Source organism: Macaca mulatta, chromosome 8 (assembly GCF_049350105.2).
Source record: "Macaca mulatta isolate MMU2019108-1 chromosome 8, T2T-MMU8v2.0, whole genome shotgun sequence".
Lineage (NCBI taxonomy): Eukaryota > Metazoa > Chordata > Mammalia > Primates > Cercopithecidae > Macaca > Macaca mulatta.
In genome coordinates this window covers 21001097-21028123 of record NC_133413.1, presented here as the reverse complement: position 1 = coordinate 21028123, position 27027 = coordinate 21001097, and the positions used below count along the sequence as shown (strand labels likewise).

At 39.5% G+C, this 27027-nt stretch overlaps 1 protein-coding gene across 6 annotated transcripts in view; it reads right to left on the bottom strand.

Moving 5' to 3' along the window:
• The window catches only part of SH2D4A (SH2 domain containing 4A), an 83634-nt gene that overhangs the window by 11086 nt on the left and 45521 nt on the right, over positions 1–27027 (bottom strand). For all 6 annotated transcript variants that reach the window (XM_015144873.3, XM_077943122.1, XM_077943124.1 and 3 more), the window contains 3 exons: positions 23743–23854; positions 20820–21030; positions 11180–11310 (listed from right to left, as the gene is read on the bottom strand). In XM_015144873.3, coding sequence (XP_015000359.3) covers positions 11180–11310; positions 20820–21030; positions 23743–23854 — 454 coding nt within the window. The remainder of the gene's footprint in view (positions 1–11179; positions 11311–20819; positions 21031–23742; positions 23855–27027) is intronic.

Here is a 27027-nt window from a genome sequence, read left to right as displayed (position 1 = left end):
AATTCTGATAAATCAAAATAACAAACACCAGGTATTAGGTACTATTCCAAGCACTTTACATAATATTAGCTGATTTACTTTATAAAAACAACCCTATGACATAGATTAGTATTATCCTCCTCATTTTACAGAGAAGAAAACCCAACTCAAACCTAGGTAATCTAGTCATTACATTTCAAAATCCCTCCCCCTTAATTTTTTCCCCCTTTTGGGAGCCAGACACTAAAGACTAGGACATTCAAAAATAATTGCATATATGGAGAAAATCACAACATGACTATTCATGGCCATGGAAAGGTACAGGCTCAAAAAGGAGCTGTGAAGACCTTAAGTTTGTACCTCAGGCTGATCCTTGACATAGAGAAAGCCTATAACAATAGAAACAAAAAAATAGAAAGAAAAAAAATAGTAAGCCTTGGGGAAGAGGAAGAATCAGATTCCCAGAGTTACCACATTATTACATTCAAATACCCAGTTTTCAGCAAAAAATCACAATGCATGAAAATCCAAAGAAAAATATGGCCCATTCAAAGGAAAACAAATCAGAAACTGTCCCGGAATGAAAAAGGCCCGATGACAGATCTACTCAAAGACTATGTATGCACAAAATGTAAATATAAAGAGAAAACCTTAAAAAAAAAAAAAAAGGAAAAAATCCTAGAGCTGAAAGTATAACTAAAATGAAAAATTCGCTACAGGAATTCACAGGCAGATTTAAGTGGGCAGAAGAAAGAATCACTGAACTTGAAGACAGGACAATGGACATTATCGAGTTTAAGGAACAGAAAGAATAAAATGAAGAAAAGTGAACACAGCCTAAGGCACCTATGGAACGGCATCAAATGACCCAATATATGTTTTGTGGAACTATCAAAAGGAGAAGGGGGCAGAGAGAATATTTGAAGAAATAATGAAAACTTCCCAAATTTGATGAAAGACATTAATATAAATATCCAAGAAATTCAATGAAATCCAAGTGAGATGAACTTAAAAGAGACCCACACTGACACACGGTACAATCAAACTGTCAAAAGACAAAGATTGGCCAGGTGTGGTGGCATGTGCCTGTAGTCCCAGCTACTTGACAGGACTGAGGCAGGAGGACTGCTTGAACCTGGAAGGTCGAGGCTGTAGTGAGCCGAGATCATACCACTATACTATAGCCAGGGTTACAGAGTAAGACTCTGTCTCAAAAAAAAAAAAAAAGAATCTTCAAAGCAGCAAGAGAGAAGCAACTCATCACATACAAGGGATGGTCAATAAGATTATCCCCAGATTTCTCATCACTAGTTTTGGAGAACAGAAAGCAGTGAGCCAATAAAGACGCTCCTCAACTTATTTTATGATGGGGGGTTTACATCCTTATAAACCCAGCATAAGTTGAGAATATTGTCAGTCAAAAATTCACTTCATACATCTAACTTACTGAACATCATAACTTAGCCTAGCCTACCTTAAACATGGTCAGAATATTTACATTACCCTACAGTTTGGCAAAACCATCTAACACAAAAACCATTTTTAAAGTGAATATCCCATGTAATTTATTGAATATTGTACTGAAAGTGAAAAACAGAATGGTTGAACAGGTACTTGAAGTATGGTGTTTACTGAATGCGTATCACGTTCACACCATCATAAGGTAAAAAAATCGTAAGTCAAACCATTGTAAGTTTAGGACTATCTGCATATTCAAAATACTAAAAGAAAAAACAACTGTCAATCAAGAATCCTACTGATTCTTGATTCTTTTGGCCAATCCTGGAAAAATTGTCCTTTAAAAGTGGGAGACAAATTAAGACATTCTTGGGTAAACAAAAGCTAAGGAAGTTTGTTACCAGTAAACCTGCCATGCAAGAAATGTCCAAGGATGCTACATGGTGAAATGAAAGGATGCAGACGGTAACTCAAAGCCAAATGAAGAAACAAGTAACTCAATAAAGGTAAACACATAGGCAATTATAAAAGATAGTATTACAGTAACATGGTTACTATCAAAATTAATGCAGCAGCATATCAACAGGATCATATACCATAACAAGTAGGATTTATTCCTGGAATGCAAGATGGTACAATATATGAAAATTGATCAGTGTAATACACCGTATTAACAGAATAAATGAAAAAAATACATGCTCATCTCAGTGCAGAAAAAGTATCTGACAACATGCAACACCCTATCATGATAAAAACTCAACAAACTAGGAAGAGAAGGAAACTACCTCAACATAGTAAAGGCCATGTATGAAAAACCCACAGCAAACATCATAGTTAGTATTGAATGACATTTCTTCTAAGATCAGAAATAAGGTAGGGATGCCCACTCTCGCCATTTCTATTCAACTATTCCTGGAAGTTCTAGCTACAGCAGTTAGATAAAATAAATAAAAGGTATCCAAATTAGAAAAGAAGAAGTAAAATTATCTCTGTTGTCAGATCATACAATCATCCATGTAGAAAACCAGAAAGATTCCACAAAAAACTGTTAAAACTAATAAATGAATTAAGTAAAGTGGCAGGATACACAGTCAATACACAAAAAATCAGTTGCATTTCTATACACTGACAATGAACACGCTGAGAAGGAAATTACAAATCAAATTCCATTTACACTATCATCAAAAAGAATACTTACGGCCGGGCGCCATGGCTCACGCCTGTAATCCCAGCACTTTGGGAGGCCGAGACGGGCGGATCACGAGGTCAGGAGATCGAGACCATCCTGGCTAATACAGTGAAACCCCGTCTCTACTAAAAATACAAAAAATTGCGGGCGCCTGTAGTCCCAGCTACTCGGGAGGCTGAGGCAGGAGAATGGCGTGAACCTGGGAGGCGGAGCTTGCAGTGAGCTGAGATCCGGCCACTGCACTCCAGCCTGGGCGACAGAGCAAGACTCCGTCTCAAAAAAAAAAATTAATAAAAAAAAATTTTTTAAAAATACAAAAAATTAGCCGGGTGCAGTGGCAGGCGCCTGTAGTCCCAGCTACACGGGAGGCTGAGGCAGGAGAATGGCATGAACCCGGGAGGCGGAGCTTGGAGTGGAGATCGCTCCACCGCACTCTAGCCTGGGTGACAGAGCGAGACTCCGTCTCAAAAAAAAAAAAAAAAAAAAAAAAAAACAGAAAAAAATACTTAGAATTAACCAAGGAAGTGAAAGACTTATACAATGAAAACTACAAAACACTGATGACTGGGCACAGTGGCTCATGCTTGTAATCCCAGAAGTTTGGGAGGCTGAAGCAGGTGGATCACTTGAGGTCAGGAGTTCGGTAACAGCCTGGCCAACATAGTGAAACCCTGTCTCTACTAAAAATACAAAAATTAGCCAGACATGATGGTGGGAGCCTGTAATCCCAGGTACTTGGGAGGCTGAGATGGGAGAATCGCTTGAATCTGAGAGGCAGAGATTGCAGTGAGCAGAGATCACACCACTGCACTTCAGCGTTCCAGCCCAGGCACCAGAGCAAGACTCTGTCTAAAAAAACAAAACAAAACAAAAAAAACAGCAACAACAACAACAAAAAAACCAACTACAAAACATTGCTGAGATAAAGAAGACATAAGTAAATAAAAACACATCCCATGTTCATGGATCAGAAAACTTAAGATAAAAATACTATTCAAAATGATATACAGATTCAGTGTAATCCCTAACAAAATCTCAACGACATTTTTTGTAGAAGTAGAAAAACCCATCTAAAAATTCACGTGGAATCTTGAGACCCCAAATAATCAAAACAATCTTGAAAATAGAAGAAAAAACTGGAAGACTCACACACAGTCATTTCAAAACTTAACGCAATGCTATAGTAATCAGAACAACGTGGTACCAGCATATACACAGACTTATAGACCAATAGATTATAATAAAAAACCCAGAAGTAAAAATGCTTAGATGTGGTCAAATGAATTTTGACAAAGGGGCCAACACCATTCAACAGGGAAGGGGCAGTCATTTCAACAAATGGTGCTGGTAAAATTGGATAACCATGTGTGAAAGAATGAAGTTGGACCCTTATCTAACACCATATATAAAAATTAACTCAAAAGGGATCAAAGACTTAAATGTAAGACCTAAAGCTGGAACACTTTTTGAAGAAGACAGAGGGTCAAATCTTCACAACATTGGATTTGGCAGTGATTTCTTAGATATGACACCAAAGGCACCAGCAACACAAGAAAAAAATAGGCACATTGAACTTCATAAAAATTAAAGCATTTTATACATCAAAAGACACTCTCAACAGATTAAAAAGGCAACCCATAAAACAGGCAAAAATATTTTTAAATTAGATATCTAATAAAGGATTGATACCCAGAATATACTGTATAGAGAACTCTTATAATTCAACAAGAACCCAATCCAAAACTGGGCAAAGAGTTCAAGTAAACATTTTTCAAAGAAGATATACAAATGGCCAATAAGCAAATGAAAAGGTGCTTAACATTACTAGTCATTAGGGAAATGTAAATCAAAACCATGACAACATATGACCTCCCATCCTCTAGGATAGTTGCTATGAAATAAAAAAGAAAAAAAACAGTCATAGTGACTCATGCCTGTAATCTCAGTTCTTTGGGAGGCTGAGGAGGGAGGACTGCTTGAGGCCAGGCATTTCAGACCAGCCTGAGCAACAGTGAGGTCCTGTCTCTACAAAAAATTTAAAAATTAGCCAGACATGGTACTGCAGGCTTATAGTTCCAGCTGCTCAGGAGGCTGAGGTGGGAAGATCACTTGAGCCTAGGAGTTCGAGACTGCAGTGAGCTATAACTGTGCCACTGTGCTCCAGCCTAGGCAACAGACAAAGACCTTGTCTCTTAAAAGGCTCACGCCTATAATCACAGCACTTTGGGAGGCCAAGGCGGGTGGCTCACTTGAGGTCAGGAGTTTGAGACCAGCCTGACCAACAGGGCAAAACCCCATCTCTACTAAAAATACAAAAATTAGCTGGACGTGGTGGTGCACACTTGTAACTACAGCTACTCGGGAGGCTGAGGCAGGAGAAATGCTTGAACCCAGGAGGCAGAGGTTACAGTGAGCTGAGATCACGCCATTGCACTCCAGCCTGGGCAACAGAGTGATACACTGTCTCAATAATAATAATAATAATAATAATAAAAACAAATCTCATCCAAAAAATTCTTCCCAGAAACATCCAGAATAATTTTTGACCAAATATCTGGGACCATGGCCCAGTCAAGTTGACCCATAAAATTAATCATGGAGGCATCTTTCTTGGTGAGACTGTGCTGGTCTGCTTGCAATAGACAACATTGAGTTGAGCAGTTAGTTGTCTCCTTAATGAAGCTAGATTGAAGTTCTCAGTGTAATCAGGCAAAATAATCTCAGAAATCCTCAAAACCACAGGCATGAAAGAGATCATACAAATTTTAATTTTTTCCCTTCATTAAAAAATGATTTTTCTTATGAAATATTTTAAACACAAAGAAAGTACCAAGAAAAATACAACACCAGTGATATAACAAATGTTGTATCTATTCTCCAGGTACAATGAATATTAACAGCCATATTTACTTCCTATCTGTTTTTCTTAAGAAATAAAACTTGCCAGGGCAGGCATGGTGGCTCATACCTGTAATCCCAGTGTTTTTGAGAGGCTGAGGTAGGCAGATCACTTGAGGTCAGGAGTTTGAGACCAGCCTGGCTAACAAGGCAAAACCCCGTCTCTATTAAAAATACAAAAATTATCTAGATGTGCTGGCAGGCACCTGTAGTTCTAGCTACTTGGGAGACTGAGGCAGGAGAATCGCTTGAACACAGGAGACAGAGCTGGCATTGAGCCTAGATGGCGCTACTGTACTCCAGCCTGGGCTGGGCAGCAGAGTAAGACTCCATCTCAAAAAAAAAAAAAAAGAAAATCCTGCCATATAGAATTAAGGCCCCCTTTGTTACTTTTTGATCCCATTTCCTTTCCTTGTCTCCTTCTCCAAGGGTGAACTTCTCTTCTGAAGCTGTGATTTCCATCTATATTTTATGCTGTAAACGTATATATTGTAATGAAAACATACAGTATTGTGCTTAACATTTAAATGGGATCCTGTTACATGTAATGTTTTCTTCCAACGTTGTTATTGGGATTTGTCCTTGCTTGTACATATAGACAAGCTCATTCATTTTACCTATCATGCGGTATTTTATATATATATATATATATGTATACATGCATATGATGCACATGTATCATTATTCATCTCTTCTACATTTGCTATAACTTTTTTACTATTACAGAAAATGATGTGGTGTACACCCTTGAACATGTCTCGCTGTAAACATGATCATTTCTTCAGAGTATATATCTAGAGGCAGAATTACTATGAGGTAGGCTATGTGCATCTTTAATTATACTGCATATTGCTAAATGCCCATGAAACTGATTATACCAGTATATACTCCTACCAGCTGTACTTGAGAATGTTTCCCTGTGTACTTGCCAGTTCTTGATACTGCCAGATTTTGATTTTCCATTCCTCTTATGGGTGCACAGTGGAATCTTATTTTAATTTGTACTAATTTATAGTGAGATTGAGCTCATATTTTACTGGCTGGATAAGTAGGTCTTCTGTAATTACTTACACAGATCTTTTGACCATTTTTCTAGTGAATTGATTTTTTATATTGACCTGTAGGATTTCATATATTGTAGATACTGATCCTTTGTCAATTATATGAGTTACATATGTATTCTCCTAGTTTGTGACTTGTCTTTTGACACATTTTAAGGGAGAGGGGTTTTTCATTTCAATGAGGTTAAATTTAGCTATTTTTCCTTTATGGTTTTTGCTTGTTGTGTCATGCACAATCCACCCATAATTTATTTTTGCATATAATATGAGACATGGAGACTTTATTATGTAAAAGTATGTACTATATAAAATTTACCACCTTAACCATTTTGTTGTTATTGTTTTGAGACAGAGTCTCACTCTCGTTGCCCAGGCTGGAGTGCAGTGGCATGATCTTCGGCATACCGTAACCTCTGCCTCCCAGGTTCAAGCAATTCTCCTGCCTCAGCCTCCTAAGTAGCTGGGATTACAGGCACTTGCCACTAAGACTGGCTAATTTTTGTATTTTTAGTAGAGATGGAGTTTCATCATGTTGGCCAGGCTGGTCCTGAACTCTTGACCTCAGGTGATCCACCCGCCTCGGCCTCCCAAAGTGCTGGGACAACCATTTTTAAGTGTACTATTCAGTGTTAAATACATCCATAATATTGTACAATTGGCCACTTGTGGTGGCTCCCACCTATAATCCCAGCACATTGGGTGGCCAAGGCAGATGGATCCCTTGAGGCCAGGAGTTTGAGACTAACAACTCAAACCTGGCAAACTCCATCTCTACAAAAAAAAAAAAAAAAAAAATACAAAAAAATTTGCCAGGCATGGTAGTGCATGCCTGTAGTCCCAGCTGCCTGGGAGGCTAATGCAAGAGGATCACTTGAGTCTAGGAGGCAGAGGTTGCAGTGAGCCAAGATCACACCATGCACTCTAGCCTGGAAGACAGTGCCAGATCCTGCCTCAAAAAAAAAAAAAAAAAAAAAGTTGTACAGCTATTATCACCATCCATCTGCAGAAGTCGTTTCACCTTGTAAAACTGAAACTACCCATTTAATAATGCTCCATTCACCACCAACCCCCAGCCCCTGGCAACTACCACGTGCTTTCTTTCTCTGTGATTTTGACTATTCTAAATACCTCATATATGTAGAATTGTACAGTATTTGTCTTTTTGTGACTGGTTTATTTCATTTAGTATCATGTCCTCAAGATTTATTCATGTTGTCATATATGTCAGAATTTCCTCCCTTTTTGAAGTAGAATGATATTCCATTCTATGGATGGACCACATTTTGCTTTCCCATTATCTGTTGCTTCCGTGTTTCAGGTATTGTGAATAGTGCTGCTGAGAACACAGGTGCAGAAGTATCTCTTGGAGAGTCTGCTTTCAGTTCTTTTGGGTATTTACCCAATGGAATTGGAATTTCAGGATCATAGGGTAATTCCGTGGTTTTACTTTGTAGAAACTGGCCATACTGTTTTCCATAGTGGCTATGCTGTATTATTTTACCTTCCCACCAACAGTGGCTATGCTATATGATTTTACCTTTCCACCAACAGTGCACAAGAATTTCAATTCCTCCCCATCCTTGCCAGCACTTGTTATTTTTCTTTTTCTTTTCTTTTTTTTTTTTCTTTAAGGTCTTAAAAGAAAAGGTCTTTTCTTTTAAGAGACAAGGTCTTTGTCTGTTGCCTAGGCTGGAGCACAGTGGCACAATTATAGCTCACTGCAGTCTCGAACTCCTAGGCTCAAGTGATCTTCCCACCTCAGCCTCCTGAGCAGCTGGAACTATAAGCCTGCAGTACCATGTCTGGCTAATTTTTTAATTTTAACCTGGCCTTGGATGAGATTTAAATGGGAGGACTTGGAGTAAAGCAGATTACCCTCCATAAGTGTGTGGGTTTTGTCCAGTCAGTTGAAGGCCTTACTATGACAAAGGCTGACCTCCCCTGAGCAGGAAGGGACGCTGCCAGCAGGAGGCATTTGGATGGAAAAGGCCATTCCTCCCCACATGTCCAGCCTTCCCTCCTACCCTGTCAGATTCGGGACTTACCAAGCCTCTATAATCACTTGAGTCAATTCCTTAAGAAGTCAGCCAAAGGGAGGCATGCAGGAAGAGCAACTGCAAGAACCCTAAGGTAGGGACAATGTGGTGTGTCTGCGGGATGGAAGGGAGGCCTGGAGAGGTGACCAAGGCAGGGACGGTGGCTTAAGATGGGTCTGGAGCAACAGACAGGGGCAGATCAAGTAGGCATTGTGGATCACAGGGAGGAGTTTGGAACTTTTTCATTGTAAATCTTCAATTTACAATTGTGTAAGTTTATGGGATACCAGGTGATGTTATGATTTATGAACCCAATGTGGAATAATTAAATCAAACTAATTAACACATCCATCACCTAAAATACTTAGCATTTTTTTTTTCTGGTAAGAACATTCAAAATTTACTCCTTTGGCACTTTTGAAACATACAATACTCTATTAACTACATTTATCATGCTGTGAAATAGAACTCTCTGTTCTCTTCTCTGCTTCCCTAACCCTCCCCATCCCCTATGTTCCTTCTCTCCATTGATAGCCCAGCCACCTTCTTCCCAGCCACAAAAGCCAGAAGTCCAATAGTCTTCAATCCCTTTGTCCTCTCCTACTCACTCCCATCCTTATCTCGAGCTTAATTGAGAGAAAAAGATGAAAGTATAAAACTTTGTGGGATGAAAAATTAGGCAACCAAAATAGCATCTTACGAAGGGTAATTCATGGTGGATGTGACAAAGGAAAGAAGATAATAAACCTACAAAGGGCTACCATTTTAATATTTCAGAATAGGTTTCCTGGTGATAATTATATTTCAAGGAGATAAGATGTGATGCATATTCTCTTTATCCTGAAAATGTGAAATTGTATCTTCTTGAAACTGAAAATAGAGATGTATACTGACTATGTGGCTATGTCCTGGTTATTAATTATATAGTTTTTTTTTATTTTGCTTATGACTCTGAAAAATATGTATATAAGTGAAAATAAATCAAAAATAAGCACACCTGAATGAGTTACTTTATGTAAAACTCAAGAGTCATATTTTTTAACCAAAGCTCCAACTCGATTTTTAGTCTGTGTCTTCCTAGCTTTCAGCCTTTCGAACAGAACTGCCTGTTAAAGTCCCAGGGTTTTTAATAACAACTGACATTTTCCATTTCTTACTCCCTGCTGTTAAAAAACTACCAATCTTATAATCAGAGATGACAGCCTCTTCTGTCCAAAGACACAGAAACTACAAAGTGGCTGATTTCCTCAGTGCTTATTTTAAAAAGGAAAGCAAGGCATTATCAGACAGCTGAGACAGCCACGGCTAATGCATAATTGCCCCACGTTCTTTCTGTTCATCTCTGACACCATCATCTCTTCCCCAGTGTCTGAAAGCAGAAAGGAAGGAGGCTTGCAACTTCATCCTGGGAAGGAGAAGGGACTCCTCTGGGATGGACACTTAATGAAGTCTGAATCGCCAGAGAACAAATACTTCCAAGAGAAGCCAGACAGTTCCGCTGTGACGGCAGACAGACAGTTCCGCTGTGACGCCGGACAGACAGTTCCGCTGTGATGCCAGACAGACAGTTCCGCTGTGACATTCTGACCTCACAAGCAGCCCTTTAGGAGAAAGCCTATCACAAATAACTATTCCTTTTAGAAAGTTTCCCATGCTATGTGTTTGGGAGTTTACTATTGTGGTATATTTATGTGTGAGATGACACTACTTCAAGGAAAGATGTCTTAAACATAATTCAAACCAAGACATCCTGAGGACAAACATAACTCTGGGAGGGGACCGTATTTTTGTTTTAAAGCACCTTTTGTTGCCATATAGCCAATTAGTCCAATTCAACCATGGACCTTATGGAAGTCAACTGAGCCAAGAAGCCACTCACTTTTCTTGAGATCCAAGAAACAGAGAGGTCCATGAAGTATCTGCTGGGTGGAAGAGGGGCGTGAATCAAGTTTCTTGAGTCAAATACAGAAAATGTTTACTAACTGGTATCTGCTCAGGATCCAACCACCTATGTTGCACACTCAGCTACATACTGGAAACAAGGTGATCAAAGCCAGTTTTCACTTACAAGACCACAAAGTTCAACTCCTTCATTTAACAGATGGGGAAAATGAGACTTAGATAAATTGGTTTCCTACAGAAAACAACAATGATTTGTTCAAGGTTGCTCAGCCAGCGTCCTATCCAGCTTCCCACCCCCATAACTGTGTCTCCCTCAATGGAAGGAAAATGTGGCCATTTGATGGAAGTTGCAATCAAACAACCGAGTGGTAAGTCACCAGGAATATCACTTTTCCCTCCCGTCCTGTGGGTTTTATTTGTGGCGATAAATCTATCCCACAGTGAATACAGTGCCCGTGAATGCTGACTGCCTTCTAAACAGTCATGAGAATGCAGCTTACTGAGGCGTCTTTGAAACACTGCTTTGTGAAAATAATCTGAAAGACTCTTTTTGGGCAGCACCAATAAATGGAAGCTTTTATTCTGTCTTCCTGGTGGATTAGCACAGCTTCATCCGCCCTGAGACGAAACACCATTGAGGAAATCTCTGCACTCACCATGGAACCAGGGGGCTATGGTGTCTGAAGTTTTCTGGTAGCCTGCTCGAAGTGGTAGCTGCTCCTCTTTAAACCACCGGATGATGTCCTCTTGGGCAGAGCTGGACACTGTCCTCACCACTCCCTGATTTCTGTTATTTATAAAAGTTTTTCAAGTTAGATTTAACTAATTTGAAAATAATGCCCTCAAAAGTCATATATATATGTGTGTGTATACGTACACACACACACACATAGACATGCATATATATACATGCATGTCTACAGACACCAGAGGTGCTTTATACTTACAAATATATATACATGCAAATATATATACGTGTGTGTGTGTGTAGAGAGAGTGAGAGAACGGGAGGGAGAGATAATTACATACATTTCAAGATCTAATTCAATGACCTCAGCTAACAGGAGGCTGGACCCCCTACACACCACCATTATACACCTCCTCAGGGGCAGAAGAGGAAGGAATATAAATCTGTCACTTGTCCTTCCAGTCTTAAAGGGCTAGTTATAAGAATGATCCACTGCTGTGTTAACACATAGATTTAAATTCATTTGTATAGGAATTAGAAGCTCCATTAACTTTCAATTAACATCTGAAAAAAATAAGCATTAAAAGGCAAAATACACTTTTACCCCAGCACATTTTCCTGGAAAGCATGTATTTGCAAACAAAAGAAATCAAATGCAGTAAGACAGATTTCTTTCCTCATGTTTGCATTATTTGATTCACTCTTGTTTCTCTTTCCACTAACCTCCCTGACTTGCTTTCTCCTTTTCCACCCTTTGATGACATTTAGTTCTGCTAAAAAAATAAAGAAAGAAAGAAATATAAAGTAAAAGGAAGAAGAGTATTTGAAGTTTGGTAAGACAAAGATACAGGCAGCAGAATCATTCTGAAATAGATTCAGTAGCAGAACTTAATTTCTAGGATGTAAGTCAATTTCTACTACAAAGAGTAGCCTTACAATGTAATAAACAGACTTCCAAGTCCTACTCAACAACCTACTAATTTTGAGCATAATTCAATTTAAACACAACACAACCACCATTGCAGTCAGTGAACTATCCTGTCTGTAGAGGCACCTGCTGGGAGACAAGCGTCTATTTGAGCCAATGAGATGGGCTCTCCAGCCACCCTCCATAAACAGATACTGAGGGGGTCCAGTATCAGCTCCATCCCCTGACACTGAAGTCAAGGAACTACCCATTCCCTGCTGGGATCCACTAGGAGACTAGGAGACACACTTGTCTGCGTCATTAAATCAGTCTTCTGTACTGGAGTCCCTGACCAGCTTCCCCACACAGCCCCTGTACCCTCCTTGAGTTCTTCCTCAGGTCCATCAAGGAAGGAGAGCTGTGTAAATCATAGAGCCCTTGGGAGACTGGCAGCAAGCCTGGGCTTGGAGCGCCCTCTAGCGCTAAGATGGCTGCATTGGTCACAGGCTCAGGAAACATCAGTCGGCTTAGAATTTCTGGAAGGGCCTCTGTAAGACAGGCACAAATAAAGCCAGGCTGTGGAGAGTGGAATAAAAGCCTAATCCTTAAATGTGCAGATATTGTCACACATACACAAGCATCAAGAAGATTCAAGAAAATATGACCTCACCAAATGTACAAAATAAGATACCAGAGGTTGAGCCTAAAGTCATAGAGATGTGTGACCTCTGAAACAATTCAAAATAGCTGTTTTAAGGAAGCTTAACAAACTTCAAGAAAGAACAGAGAGTCAATTCAAAAATATATCAGGGAAATTTAGCAGAAAGACTGAAGTAATTTTAAAAAATCAAATCCTGGAGCTGAAAAAGGCAATGAATAAAATGAAAAATGCAATAGAGGGTTTCAATAGCACACCTGATCAAATGGAACAAATAATGAGCCAGAAGACAGGCTATATGAAAATATACAGATCATAAAAAAGAAAAGAATGACATGAAGAACGCTTCTGGGGTCTGTGGGGCAACATCAAAAGAGCAAATATTGGAGTTATTAGAGTTAAAGAGGGAATTCAGGAAGACAAAGGGGTTAAAAGCTTATGCAAAGAAATAACAGAAAACTTTCCAAACCTGGAAAAAAATTAATAGCCAAGCATAGGAAGGTCAAAGGTCACCAATCAGATTCAACCTACACAGGAATACCCCAAGACATACTATAATGAAACCCTCAGAGTGCAAAGACAAATACAGGATCCTAAAAGCAGCTAAAGAAACAAATAACATATAAGACAGATCCAATATACTCGTTAGCAGACTTCTCAGAAGAAACCTTACAGGCCAGAAAGAAGTAAGATGATACATGCTGAGCACTGAAGGAAAAAAAAAAAATGCAACCAAGAATACTGCACACAGCAAAGATAGTTCCAGACAAACAGAAGCTGAGGGAATTTACCACTACCAGACATGTCCTATAAGAAATGCTAAAAAATAGTTCTTCAAACATAAACAGGATGCTACCATGATTTTTGTTCTAATACTATCATCATGATGTGTAAACCACTTATATCTTCAATATGAAGACTAAAAAGTGAACTACCAAAAATAACTTCAATAATTTCAGATACGTAATATAAAAATGTAAATCATCACATCAAAAATACAAAATGCTAGGAGAGAATGGAGGTAAAGTATACAGTGTTTTTGTTTCTTTCCTTCACAAAGTTAAGTTTGTAAGTCTCTAAATTAACTTGTTATAACTATAGGATGTTTTCTGTAAGTCTTATAGTAACCGCAAAGCAAAAACCTATAACAAATACACCAGAAATAAAAAGCAAGGAACCAAAACGTACTACTAGAGAAAAGTGCCTAACCACAAAGACCATAAGAGAAGAAAGGATCTACAGAATAACTAGAAAATAAGAAAGAAAATAGCAATAGTAAACCCTTACGCATCAATAATTACCTTGAATATCAATGGATAAATTCTCCAATTAAAAAGCATAGAGCAGCTAGATAAAAATAAAACAGGACCAAATTATATGTTGCCTACAAGGGGTTAACTTCACCTGTAAGGACATGCATAGTCCGAAAGGGAAAGAATGGGGGAAAAAAGGTTGTATGCAAATGGAAACCAAAAGACAACAGGAGTAGCTACATATATATCATATAAAATAGACCTGAAGCTGAAAACTGTAAGAAGAGACAAAGAAGGCCAGTATACAATGATAAAGAGTTCAATACAGCAAGAACAGTTATAAATATATATGTACTCAATTAACATAGAAGCACTTAAATTTAGAAAGTAGATATTAATAGACCTAAATTGGGAGAAAGACTGCAATACAACAATAGTAGAGGACTTCAATACCCCACTTTCAACAATGAACAGATCATACCAACAGAAAATCAATAATTATACCACACTCTAAAAGGTGCCTAACAGACATTTACAGACTATTCTGTCAACCAGCTGCAGAATACACAGTATCTCAACAGCAAATAGAATACTCACCAGGAATATATTAGGCCATAAAACAATTCTTAAATTGTTTTAAGTTAAAATTTATCAAAAAATCAGTAATAGGAGGAAAACTAGAAAAAAATATGTGGAAATTAAACATGCTCCTGAACAACCAATGGGTCAATAAATAAATTTCAGAAACCAAAACTTTTCTTGAGACGAATGAAAATGGAAACAACATACCAAATCCTATGGGATACAGCAAAAGCAGTTCTACGAGTGATGTTTATTCCAATAACCACACATATCAAAAAAGTAGAAAGATCTCAAATAAGTATTTATTGTCGAACCACAAGAACTAGAAAAACAAGAACAAACTTGACACAACATTGGTTGAAGGAAATATAATAAAGGTCAGAGCAAAAATAGATAAAATAGAGACTAAAGAACCATACAAAATACGAATGAAATGAAGAGTTGGTTTTAATAAAATCGACAAACATTTAGCTACACAAAGAAAAAGAGATGACTCAAAATCAGAGATGAAAAAGGACACATCACAACTGATACCACAGAAATAAAAAGATCACTAGAGACTATTATAAACAACTATATGTCAACAAAATGGAAAACTTGGAAGTAAATAAATTCCTGGACACATACAACCTAGCAAAATTCAATCATGAAGAAAAAGACAACTTAACAGACCAATGATGACTAATGAGATTGAATCATTAATAAAGTATCCTATCAAAAAAACCCCAGGACCTGATAGATTTCACTATCAGTGTTTTTGTTTCTTTCCTTCACAAAGTTAAGTTTGTAAGTCTCTACCAAATCCTATCAATCATTTAAGGAAATACTAATACCAATTCTTCTCAAACTATTCCAAAAAACTGAAGTTGGAGGAATTCTTCCAAACTCATTCTATGAAGTCAGCATTACCTTGATAGCGAAACCAGACAAAGAGACAACAAAAAAGAAATCTAGAGGCCAATATTCCTGATGGTGATGAACACAAATACAAAAATCCACAACAAAATACCAGCAAACCAAATCCAACAGCACATCAAAAACATCATTCACCATGATCAAGGGAAATTCATCTCAGGGATGCAAGGATGGTTCAACATAAACAAATCAATGAACATGACACATCACATTAACAGAATAAAAGACAAAGACCACAAGATCGTCTCAATAGACACAGGTAAAGCATTTACTAAAATTCAATATCCCTTCATGATAAAAACCTTTAAACACATTAGGTATAGAAGGAATGTACCTCAACCCAATACAGATCATATATGACAAAATCACAGTTTACATGCTGAAAGAGGAAAAATGGAAAGTTTTTCCTTTAAAACCTGGAACAAAACAAGAATGTCCACTTTCATCACTTTTGTTCAACATAGTACTGAAAGTCCTAGTCACAGGAATGAGTCAAGAGAAAGCACTGAACACATCCAAATTGGAAAAGAGGAACTCAAATTGTCTGTTTGCAGATGACCTCATCTTACATACACAAAACCCGAAAGCCTCCACCAAAAATCTCTTAGTCCTGATAAAATTCAGTGAAATTGTAGTATATAAAATAAACTTACAAAAATCAGTAGCATCTCTACACATCAACAATGGACTAGCAAAAAAAAAAAAAAAGCAATTTTATAATAAAATAAAATAACTAGGAATAAATTTAACCAAGGAGGTGAAATGTCTTTATAAGAAAAACTATAAAACAGTAATGAAAGGAAACAAAAAAATAGACATCCCATGTTCATGGATAAGAAAAATTAATATTATCAAAATGGATGTACTACCCAAGAAGATCTGATTCAATGTGATTCCTATCAAAATACCAATGATATTTTTCACAGAAATAGAAAAAAACTTTAAAAATTTGTATGCAACCAGAAAAGACTACTACAAATTGCCAGAGCAATTTGTAGCATAAGGAACAAAGCTGGGAGGCATCATAGTAAATGACTTTAAAATATACTACAAATCTATAGTAATCAAAACAGCATGGTACTGGCATAAAAACACACACATAAACAATGAAACAGAACAGAGAACCCAGAAATAAATCCACACATTTACAGTCAATTGATTTTCAACAAAAGCACCAAGAACACATACTGGAGGAAGGACAGTCTCTTCAATAAATGGTGCTGAGAAAACTAGATAGTGATGTGTATAAGCATGAAACTACCTACTCTCGCTAGGTAAAAATCAGCTCAAAATGGATTAAAGACTTGAATGGATGAGACCATGAAGCTACCAGAAGAAAATATTGGGGAAACACTTCAGGACATCAGTCTGAGCAAGGATTTTTATTTTTTATTTGTTCATAGAGATGAGTGTCTCCCTATGTTGCTCAGGCTTATCTCAAACTCCTGGCCTCAAGCAATCCTCCCACCCTGGCCTCCCAAAGTACTGGGATTATAGGTGTGAGCCACCATGCCTAGCCCCAGATTTTTTAAAAAATAACACCTTAAAAGCACAGGCAACCAAAGAAAAACAAACAAATGGGATTATATCAAGCTAAAAAAGATTTTCCTGCAGCAAAGGAAACAATCAACAGAGTAAAGAGACAAGTTACAGAAAGGGAGAAAATATTCATAAACTGTATCTGACAAAGCATCAATATAGGAACTCAAACTCAATAGCAAAAAAAGAAATAATCCAAATAAGAAAAAACCTCAATAGGCATGCCTCAAAAGAAGACATACGAATGACCAACAAGTATATGAAAAAAATGTTCAATACCACTAATCAGGGAAATGCACATCAAAACCACAATATCACCTTGCCCAGTTTTGTATTTTTGGTTATCAAAAAGACAAACAAAAAACAAATGCTGGCGAGAATCCAGAGAAAGGAGAACTCTCATAGCCTGTTGGTAGAAATATAAAATAGTATACTATTATAGACAACGGGATGAAGTTTCTCAAAAAAATTCCAAGTAGAACAAAAGCTCCAACAATCCCACTACTGGGTATATGTCAAACGGAAATGAAATCAGTATGTCAAAGAGACATTTGCACTCCCATGTTTATTGCAGCACTATTCACAATAGCCAAGATATGGAATCAACCTAAGTGTCCAATAATGAATGAATCAAGAAAATGTGGTGTATATACACAATGGAATATTATTCAGACAGAAAAAGTATAATATCCTGTCATTTGCAATAAAAAAATGCTGGCGAGAATCTGGAGAAAGGAGAACTCTCATTGCCTGATGGTAGGAATATAAATTAGCATACCATTATAAACAGTATGAAGTTTCTCAAAAAATTAAAGGGAACAAAAGATCCATAAAAAGAATAATACCCTGTCATTTGCAACAAAATGGATGAACCTAGAGGACATTATGTTAAGTGAAATAAGCCAAACACAGAAGGACAAACACTGCATGACCTCACTCATATGTGGAATCAAAAAGGTTGATCTTTTTTGTTGTTGTTGAGACAGAGTCTCGCTCTGTCATCCAGGCAGCCTTCGCCTCCTGGGTTCAAGTGATTCTCCTGCCTCAGCCTCCAGTGTAGCTAGGATTACAGGTGCGTGCCACACCAGGCTAATTTTTGTATTTTTAGTAAATACGGAGTTTCACCGTGTTGGTCAGGCTGGTCTCGAACTCCTGACCTCATGATCCACCCACCTCGGCCTCCCTAAGTGCTGGGATTACAGGCTTAAGCCACCACACCCGGCCAGGTTGATCTTATAGAAGAATAGAACAGTGGTTAGCAGAGGCTGGGGAGAGTAGGGGGGATGGTAAATGAGGAGAGGTTGGTCAACTGGCGCAAAGTTACACTGATACAGCAGAAATAAGTTCTGCTGCTCTACTGCACAGCAGGGTGAACACAGTCAACAGTAATGTACTACATACTTCAAAACAGCCCAAAGATAGGATTTTGAATGTTCTCACCACAAAGAAATGACAAGTGTTTGAGATGATGGCTATGGAAGTTATCCTGATTTGATCATTACACAATATATATATGTATCGAAACATCACACTGTATCCCATAAATATGTACAATTATTGTGTGTCAATTAAAAACAAAATACAATTTATGAAACACAACCACCACAATCAAGTTTGGATGAACTACTAGAATTTCTTGTAATTAACTAACTTAACGGTTCTTTATGCTTTTTCTAACACGTGCTTCTGAGTTATGTGTGACATACTGTCAGATATACATATATAGATGTACATATGCATGTATGTGCATATATTATCCCTAATGATTTTCAGAGCCTTTTGGAGAAAATATCCTATAATATTTGACTTCCCTGGGAGGCAGACACTGCACACATACGAAGTTATATTATACATTATCTTACTAGCTGCCAAATTAGGCTCTTTTTTGGGAAGTCCTTGGAGATGGAGCAAAACTCCACAGACACTGGAGGGGCTGGTCTCTTGTCTTTTCCTGGGGTGGCTCCGAGGTGACCTCTGCCATCCCTGTGTCAAGTTCCAGCTCTAAAACCACCCAGTCTGACTCACAAAAAGCACTTCATGCATTGTCTTAAGTTGCAAAAAATGAGGAATTGCCTTTTTTTTTTTTTTTTTTTTTTTTTTTTGAGATAGAGTCTCCCCCTGTCGCCCAGGCTGGAGTGCAGTGGTGCGATCTCCGCTCATTACAAGCTCCGCCTCCCGGGTTCACGCCATTCTCCTGCCTCAGCCTCCGGAGTAGCTGGGACTACAAGCGCCCGCCACCTCGCCCGGCTAACTTTTTGTATTTTTTAGTAGAGACAGGGTTCACCGTGTTAGCCAGGATGGTCTCCATCTCCTGACCTCGTGATCCCCTGCCTCGGCCTCCCAAAGTGCTGGGATTACAGGCGTGAGCCCCCGCGCCCGGCCAGGAATTCCTCTTTTTTAAAGACCACCTTCATTGCTGTCAATCAAATATACTATGCTTCAGAATGCTGTGGGAAAGGGACATCTATCTACAAGTCGTTTCCATGCTACCCTTGGAAGAGATGGAGAACAGGAGTTAGCTGCGAAAACATCCCTGCCGAGGCTGTCACCAGCGCGCACACAGACAAGCGCCAGCGCTTAGACGGCCGTGTGCACCTTTGTCGCCTGTTCACACAATTAAGGAGACTCCTATTTCCTGACTACATTTCTTGCTTTGTTGTCGATAAGAAAAGAATCATTACCCAAACCATCACTTTGGAGATCACTGTCTTTACTGTAATTATTTCCACTTACCCCACTGAGTTCCATGTTGGTTCCCATTTCCCAAAATGGAACTTTCCAGTAGGGTAAGTAGAAATAATTATAGTAAAGAAAAAGGTCTGCCTTTGTGTTTCTCCTGAGGTCATCATTCCTGTTTAAAGAGAACCTTGAAGATAACTATGACTGCAAGCAGGGGAAGAGTCTCGTTTTTCATTTCTCCATAATCTTAAACCGAGAAGTATTTCCAGTTTTTTTTTTTTTTTTAGTTTTTATTTCAGAAGGCAAAGCTTTAGACAATTCTGTTTCTTTCAATCAAAATTTGATTTTAATACTTCTTTCTAAATACTAGGATGTTAAAAATAAGATCAATACCAGAAAAAAAATTATAATCAGCAAACATCAGGGATGGGGATTTCTGTCATAGCATCATTGCACTTTTCTGCAGAGTTTTTCCAGAACAAATGGTTCTTCCTAGTTCTTCCATAGCCTAGGAGACAATGGGATCACCACCACCCAATAGACAATTCACTAAAAACAGGAGCCTTTCCAAATTCTCAAAAGATGAACTGGGCTATGTATCCCAGAATGAGAATTACCATCAAACCTTCAATCCTTGGCAGTGAAAATGTCCTGCGAAAGTCAGCAAGCCTTTGGGTTCCTACTTTGATCATCTTTGACTAAGGGGTGATCTTGGGCATTAGTGAAACCCCACTTGTTTCCTGTTGTCCCCTCACTGGCTCACCAGCCGCCTTTGGGGGGTGAAAGGGAAGAGGTGCTTAGGGGCATGGGAAATTCTCTTACTCCATGCACAGCTTTACTATTTCACTGGGTATACTAAGTATAACAGCTACGGACATTTGACAGCTAAGAAGGGGAGGAATGCCCGACCAGATAACCCAGGAAGAAGGCTTAGACAGGAGCCTGAGCTGCTTACACAGGCTGCCAGTTGGCCCTCCACACCCCATGGCAGCTCATACAATTTGCCTTTAATTTCAACGCTTATTCAAAGCCCATTGCAATACTGATGCCTAAACCCATCTGTGTGGCTTCTTACCTAAGAGGTTTTTGAGGATACGCCGCCGGGTTTAGGAACTGAGGCTTGGGTGGAAGGGGAGGTCTTTTGGGTTTCTGTGGAACACGCAGAGGGCTTTGCAGCCTCTCACCGCCTCGTCCTTTCTGGGCCCCGAGGGATAACCTCTTGTAGTCTTCTCGTGCTTGTTTAGCCAAGGAGCGTCTCTTCTCATCAGCTGCTTTGGATTTTCGCACTAGAAAAGCAACGGGGTTGGACAAAACCCTCATCAGCCCACAGAGCAGGTGAGAAGGCTCAGCATTGCACAAAGGGCAGCAGCGCAGGTTCCCAGCAGTTTGTTATCTGCTTGTAATAAGGAACAATCATTATCAACACCTAGGATCCAGGTCATTAGGGCTTGCCCAGCATTCGCTGCAGGATTCCTCTCTTCATACAGGAGTGGGGATTTTCTGAGGGAGAGAAAAGGAAGAGGAGGAAGAAGGGATGAGAGAGAAGTAGAGAAAGTGTGCAAGAATTTCCCGCAGTTGGCAAGACCAAGTGAGGCGTCCCCGCCTGGGCATGGGTTCAAGCTGGCAGGGGTGCTGAGTAATAAGAGACAATTGTCACATCCTGCGTAGACTCATGTTCAGATGCAGTGTGCGTGGCTCACTAGCAAAGGTCAGGACTACTCAGTGGCACGGGCTTGTGCACAGGGTTAAGGAGCAGGGAGCAGGACGAAATGAGAATCAGCCCGACAGGCAAAAAATTAAAGGGATGCTTAACCACAGGTAATTATAGAACACATTAGTACACGAAAAAGTACCCCAAGCCTGCCTTTAAATATTACAGTCACATAATGAGAGGAATATGTTCTGAGAAATGCATCATGAGGCAACCATAACACAATAGTATTTGTGTATCTAAATACCCCCAACACAAGGCCGGGCACAGTGGCTCATACCTGTAATCCCAGCACTTTGGGAGGCCAAGGTACATGGGTCACCTGAGGTCGGGAGCTTGAGACTAGCCTGGCCAACATGGCAAAACCCCAACTCTACTAAAAATACCAAAAAATTAGCTGGGTGTGGTGGTGGGCGCCTGTAATCCTAGCTACTAGGGAGGCTGAGGAGGGAGAATCTCTTGAAACTAGGAGGCGGAGGTTGCAGTGAGCCAAGATCATGGCATTGCACTCCAGCCTGGGTGACAAGAGGGAAACTCCATCTCAAGAGAAATAATAATACCCCCAACATAGCAAAGGTGTGGTAAAAATATGGTATAGAGGACCAAAAAAACGGTGCCTCTACATAGGGCACTTACCGTGAATGGAGCTTGCAAGACTGGAAGTTGCTCTGGGATGAGTCAGTGAATGAGTGCTCAATGAATGTTAAGGCCTCGGACGTAACTACACACTAACGTTGACTTTATAACACTTTACACTTAGGCTACACTATATTTTTAAAATGTATGCGACCCATTATTTTGGGGTTTTTATGATTTTTTTTTTTCTGGTTTTGTGTATGTGTGTGTGTGTGTGTGTGTTTTGAGACTGAGGCTTGCTATGTTGCCCAGTCTGGCGTGCAGTGGTATGATCTTGGCTCACTGCAACCTCCGCCTTCCTGGTTCAAGCAATTCTCCTGCCTCAGTCTCCTGAGTAGCTGGGACTACAAGTGTACACCACCACAACCAGCTAATTTTTGTATTTTTAGTAGAGATGGAGTTTCACCATGTTGGCCAGGCTGGTCTCGAACTCATGACCTGAAGTGATCCACCCACCTTGGCCTCCCAAAAGGCTACGATTACAGGAGTGAGCCACAGTGCCTGGCCTAAGAAATATATGCGACCCATCATTGACCAAAACATCATTATACAGTGCATAACTACTTTGTAAAAGAGAATTTTTCATTGTAGCAATAAGACTCTAATGCAGAATGTAAAAATGATTTTTATTGAGGATATTTACACTTCAGGCATTATTGGTCAAATCCTGTTATACTTGACTTCAAAGAGATACCCAAAATATTCCCTTATACCAGGATTTCACTGCATAGTACAAAGAGGCCACTGGATCTTGCAAATATTTTCATTTCACAGTAGTTGCCATTTAAATAGCATTGGTTATAATGTAACTGCAGATCAGTGTGGGATCTCAACATCCTGCAAATATAGCCATACCTGCTGTCTTCCTCAAGCTACCTCAGGATGATCTAGCAGTTCAGACTTCTCTGAGTCATATGGAAACACTAATTCTTTCTCAAACCTAATTCTTCTAGCACTCTGGAGCACCCTCTCCTCTGCCTTCAGTTGTATGGACTTATTCTTCCCCTATGAGCTTTCTCTCCAGCTCTGCTAACTCAAATAGGAGTCAGGGCTGGGTCACAGGCATAAGCTGGATGCTAACACATCTGGCCTGGTAATCCTGTGTGCTTCTGATTACAAAGTTAAAATGTATTCACTATCAAAAACTTAGGGGAAAAAAATCCAAAACACAGTATTAAATTATCAGAAAAGCATTCAAATAAATAATCTTGAATCTCACCTCTCCAAGAAAACTAATGTTTACATGTTATTATAACCTTCCAGTTCTTTTCCTTCAGATATTTAGACATTTCTAAATAGCGAAGCTTTTCATTCTATTTCATGGTGTTTTTTCTTCCCCAAGCTAATGACATGTAAACATAGTCTAAGATCATTAAACACTCTTCCAAAACCTATTTTCCATAGCTATATATCACGCTATTTGATAAATTACATCATAATTTTGGTGATACAGAAATGGAGAACCAGTCCACTGTTCAAAAGTAACTTGTAAGCATTTGAGTAATAAGTTAGTAATAACATTTGAGTGGTCACTTACTGTGAAGATCTCTCTCAACAACCCACATTAAGTGCTTTCTAGATTGATCACATTATTAAGTGAGAGAATCAGCTGAGAGCCTGGAAGGTGCTATGGAGACATCTGGGTACTCACGAGATGCCTGCCATTCCGAGTCTTCTTTCCAGTTCTTACAAATCTGCTTCGTTCTCTCTTCGTCTATTTGATTTATTTCTTCTTCTTGTTTTTTCTTCATGGATTCTTTCTTCTGTTTAAAAACAAAAACAAAAACCAAACCAACGAAAACGAACCTTGGTGAGCAAATCCAGCAGTTTCCTGAAGGACAGGGGTACCCGGCACAGCTGATTTCTAACTAACTCTCTGGCCCACTAGGGAGGATCAAGTGTGGACTTTGGAGTCAGTAAGACCTGAAGCTGGATTGACCATTGCTAGCTAGTGTGTAACTCCAGGAGCAACAACTGAACCTCTCTTGGGCTGTTTCCCCATAAGAAAGATGAGAAGAAAATATTTCTCAGGGTTATACTGAGGATTAGATAACTTAAGAAGTCCCTGGCACAGTGTATAACACATAATAAGAAAAAATATTCCTTTTCCTCACAGTACTTAGCTGTTTCAAATTGACTCCCTGAAGAAGCATGTAAACACACTATTACATAGAGCCAGCGTCAACCTACTTTATAGTAGCTGACAGTCCCCATGGAAGAAATGCACATTTCCAGAGCAATCTCAGCTCAGCTGAATCTCTCCCCTCGAATCATGTGTCCCAGAATGTGGTACTTACTACATGATTTTACGTGGTTTAAAAGAAATATATATTATTATTTTTTAAAGACGGAGTCTCACTCCATCGCCCAGTATAGTGGTACAATCTCGGCTCACTGTAACCTCCCCCTCCCAGGTTCAAGTGATTCTCCTGCCTCAGCCTCCCGAGTAGCTGGGATTACAGGCACGTGCCACCACACTTGGGTAATTTTTGTATTTTTTGAAGAGGTGGAGTTTCACCACGTTGGCCAGGCTGGTCGCAAACTTCTCACCTCAAGTGATTCACCACTTCAGCCTCCCAAAGTGCTGGGATTACAGGCATGAGCCACCACACCCTGCCAGAACATGTATTTTTTTGTTTCAAAAAAAAAAAAAAACCAGAAAAATATTTTTCAAAAGCATCTTTTGAGAAAGGGAAAAATATTTTTAAAATGTGAATATTCCTTTAAAAGGCGAATTAGGTTTTTTAAAAAATTGCAGTAAAATTCCATATAACAAAAGTATAGCACCTTAACCATTTTTAAGTGTACTGTTTTCCGGCATTAAGAGCATTCAAGGAAAATCATTTTAAACGAAAGAGAAATGAACAAACCAAATCACTTAGACCTGAAAAGTACTCTGTTTATTTGGACACAAGCTTCTGAGTGCTCACAAGAAGACTGAATTTACAACTTGGAGAACTAATAAAAGCCTTGGTTAGCTAAGTAATAAAACAAACTGAAACGGCCAGGAACGGCTGCCTGTGCCCACCTCTCTATCACGAGTGACAGGTTTTTTTCTTTTGTGCTTTCCCATAGAAATATAAAGACTTCCTTGCTCTAATGTCACCACAACGTAAAATATAAACGTTAATGTTGTGAAACATGTTTCTGATCGCTGTGGGCAGTCATAAATCGCAGTTTAAGTAATCATCATTCATAAATTGTGCTTCACTGCAGATGTAACTAAACCTCTGTGCATTTACTGTTTTTATTTTTTTCCTTACGTTGTTTTCCTGCCTAGAGCTAGCTCCTTTCATTTGCCAGCATTTTAAAATCCAAAGGACAGCTTTGATGTTTGAAAGGACTGTTAAGATTTGCCATCCTTTGATTGAAGCTGTCTGCAAGCCCAAGATACATAAATGTGCTGCTAGCAATTTCTAAGCTTAAACAGAAGAAGCTTAAAAGTGGAGCTTTGTTCATCCTTCCACATGCATACGTGTTTATTTTTAAATGATTAGGAAACATATAGTGAAAACATCAAGCTATGATCATCACAGATATTGTTGCTGAGGATCAGCAAGAAGTTTGGAACATGATTCCACTAAGAAAAAATATTAGTAACAGATGTAGTACTTGGTTGATGTTACTCAAATGTCTAACAGTGCTGTATTTAATAAATCTACTCCTTTAATCTGCATGTAATTATGTACAGGCACAGTGGAAAAGAAGAAAAATTCATGAGTTTCACAGAGTAATAGCAGATGAGATCTGCTGTTAACTCATCTATATATGGCCCTGACCACCGTATTTATTCAAGAAAGCCAGAAAACGTAAGGAACTTGTCCTGAGTCCCTCAAATAATTTGACTTTTAGCAAAATCTGTAATGCTTTACTTTCTCTATTGAGAAGACCATCATTTCCTTTTCAGCAGTGTTTTGCTGGAAGCATGCTGGTCCAGGACTCAGGACTCTGAGCCAGGCATGGGGAAATCCAGGTGATGGCTTGGAGTGGAGGGGTAGAGGGGCCAAGGCTGGATGCTAATCCAGATACCCAGGGTGGAAGGTGTGGAGACCCAGATGTGTGGTGTGAGCTATGAAAATGTGCTCAGCTAACAGGACCAGAAAATGAGGCCACGCCGGGCCCATACAGAAAGCCACGGGGCCCATACAGAAAGCCTCTTTTTTTTTTTTTTTTTTTGAGACGGAGTCTTGCTCTGTAGCCCGGGCTGGAGTGCAGTGGCCGGATCTCAGCTCACTGCAAGCTCCGCCTCCCGGGTTTAGGCCATTCTCCTGCCTCAGCCTCCCGAGTAGCTGGGACTACAGGCGCCCGCCACCTCGCCCGGCTAGTTTTTTGTATTTTTAGTAGAGACGGGGTTTCACGGTGTTAGCCAGGATGGTCTCGATCTCCTGACCTCGTGATCCGCCCGTCTCGGCCTCCCAAAGTGCTGGGATTACAGGCTTGAGCCACCGCGCCCGGCCCAGAAAGCCTCTTATCCAGCCTGTTGATGGAAGCACTTAGAGTGACTCGCTACCAATTCCTTCATCAGAGCCTCACAACGCCTCCAAAGCAGGATGGCTCTGTTTTATCACCGTTGTTCTACAGAGAAGCAAGGTGGCTCATTCATTCTCTCAAATGATCAGCCCTTTCCTGACCATGCCAAGTGAGTTCCTGCCTCTGTGTCTTCGACTTGCTGTTCCCTCTGCCTGGAAGAGACGTCCACATGGCTTAGACATCCACATTGCTCCTTCCCTCTTTCCTTCAGGTCTCTGCTCCAATACTGCCTTCCCAGAGTGGCCTTCTCTGACTACCTGTCCCATCCCAATTCCATCCTCCCAGGATTCCTCAGTTCCCTGGTACTGCTTTATTTTCCTCTGCAGCGCTTATGATCACCTGACCTCACAGATATGTTTATCATCTCTCTCTCCCATGAAGAATATAAGCTCCCTGAGGGCAGGAA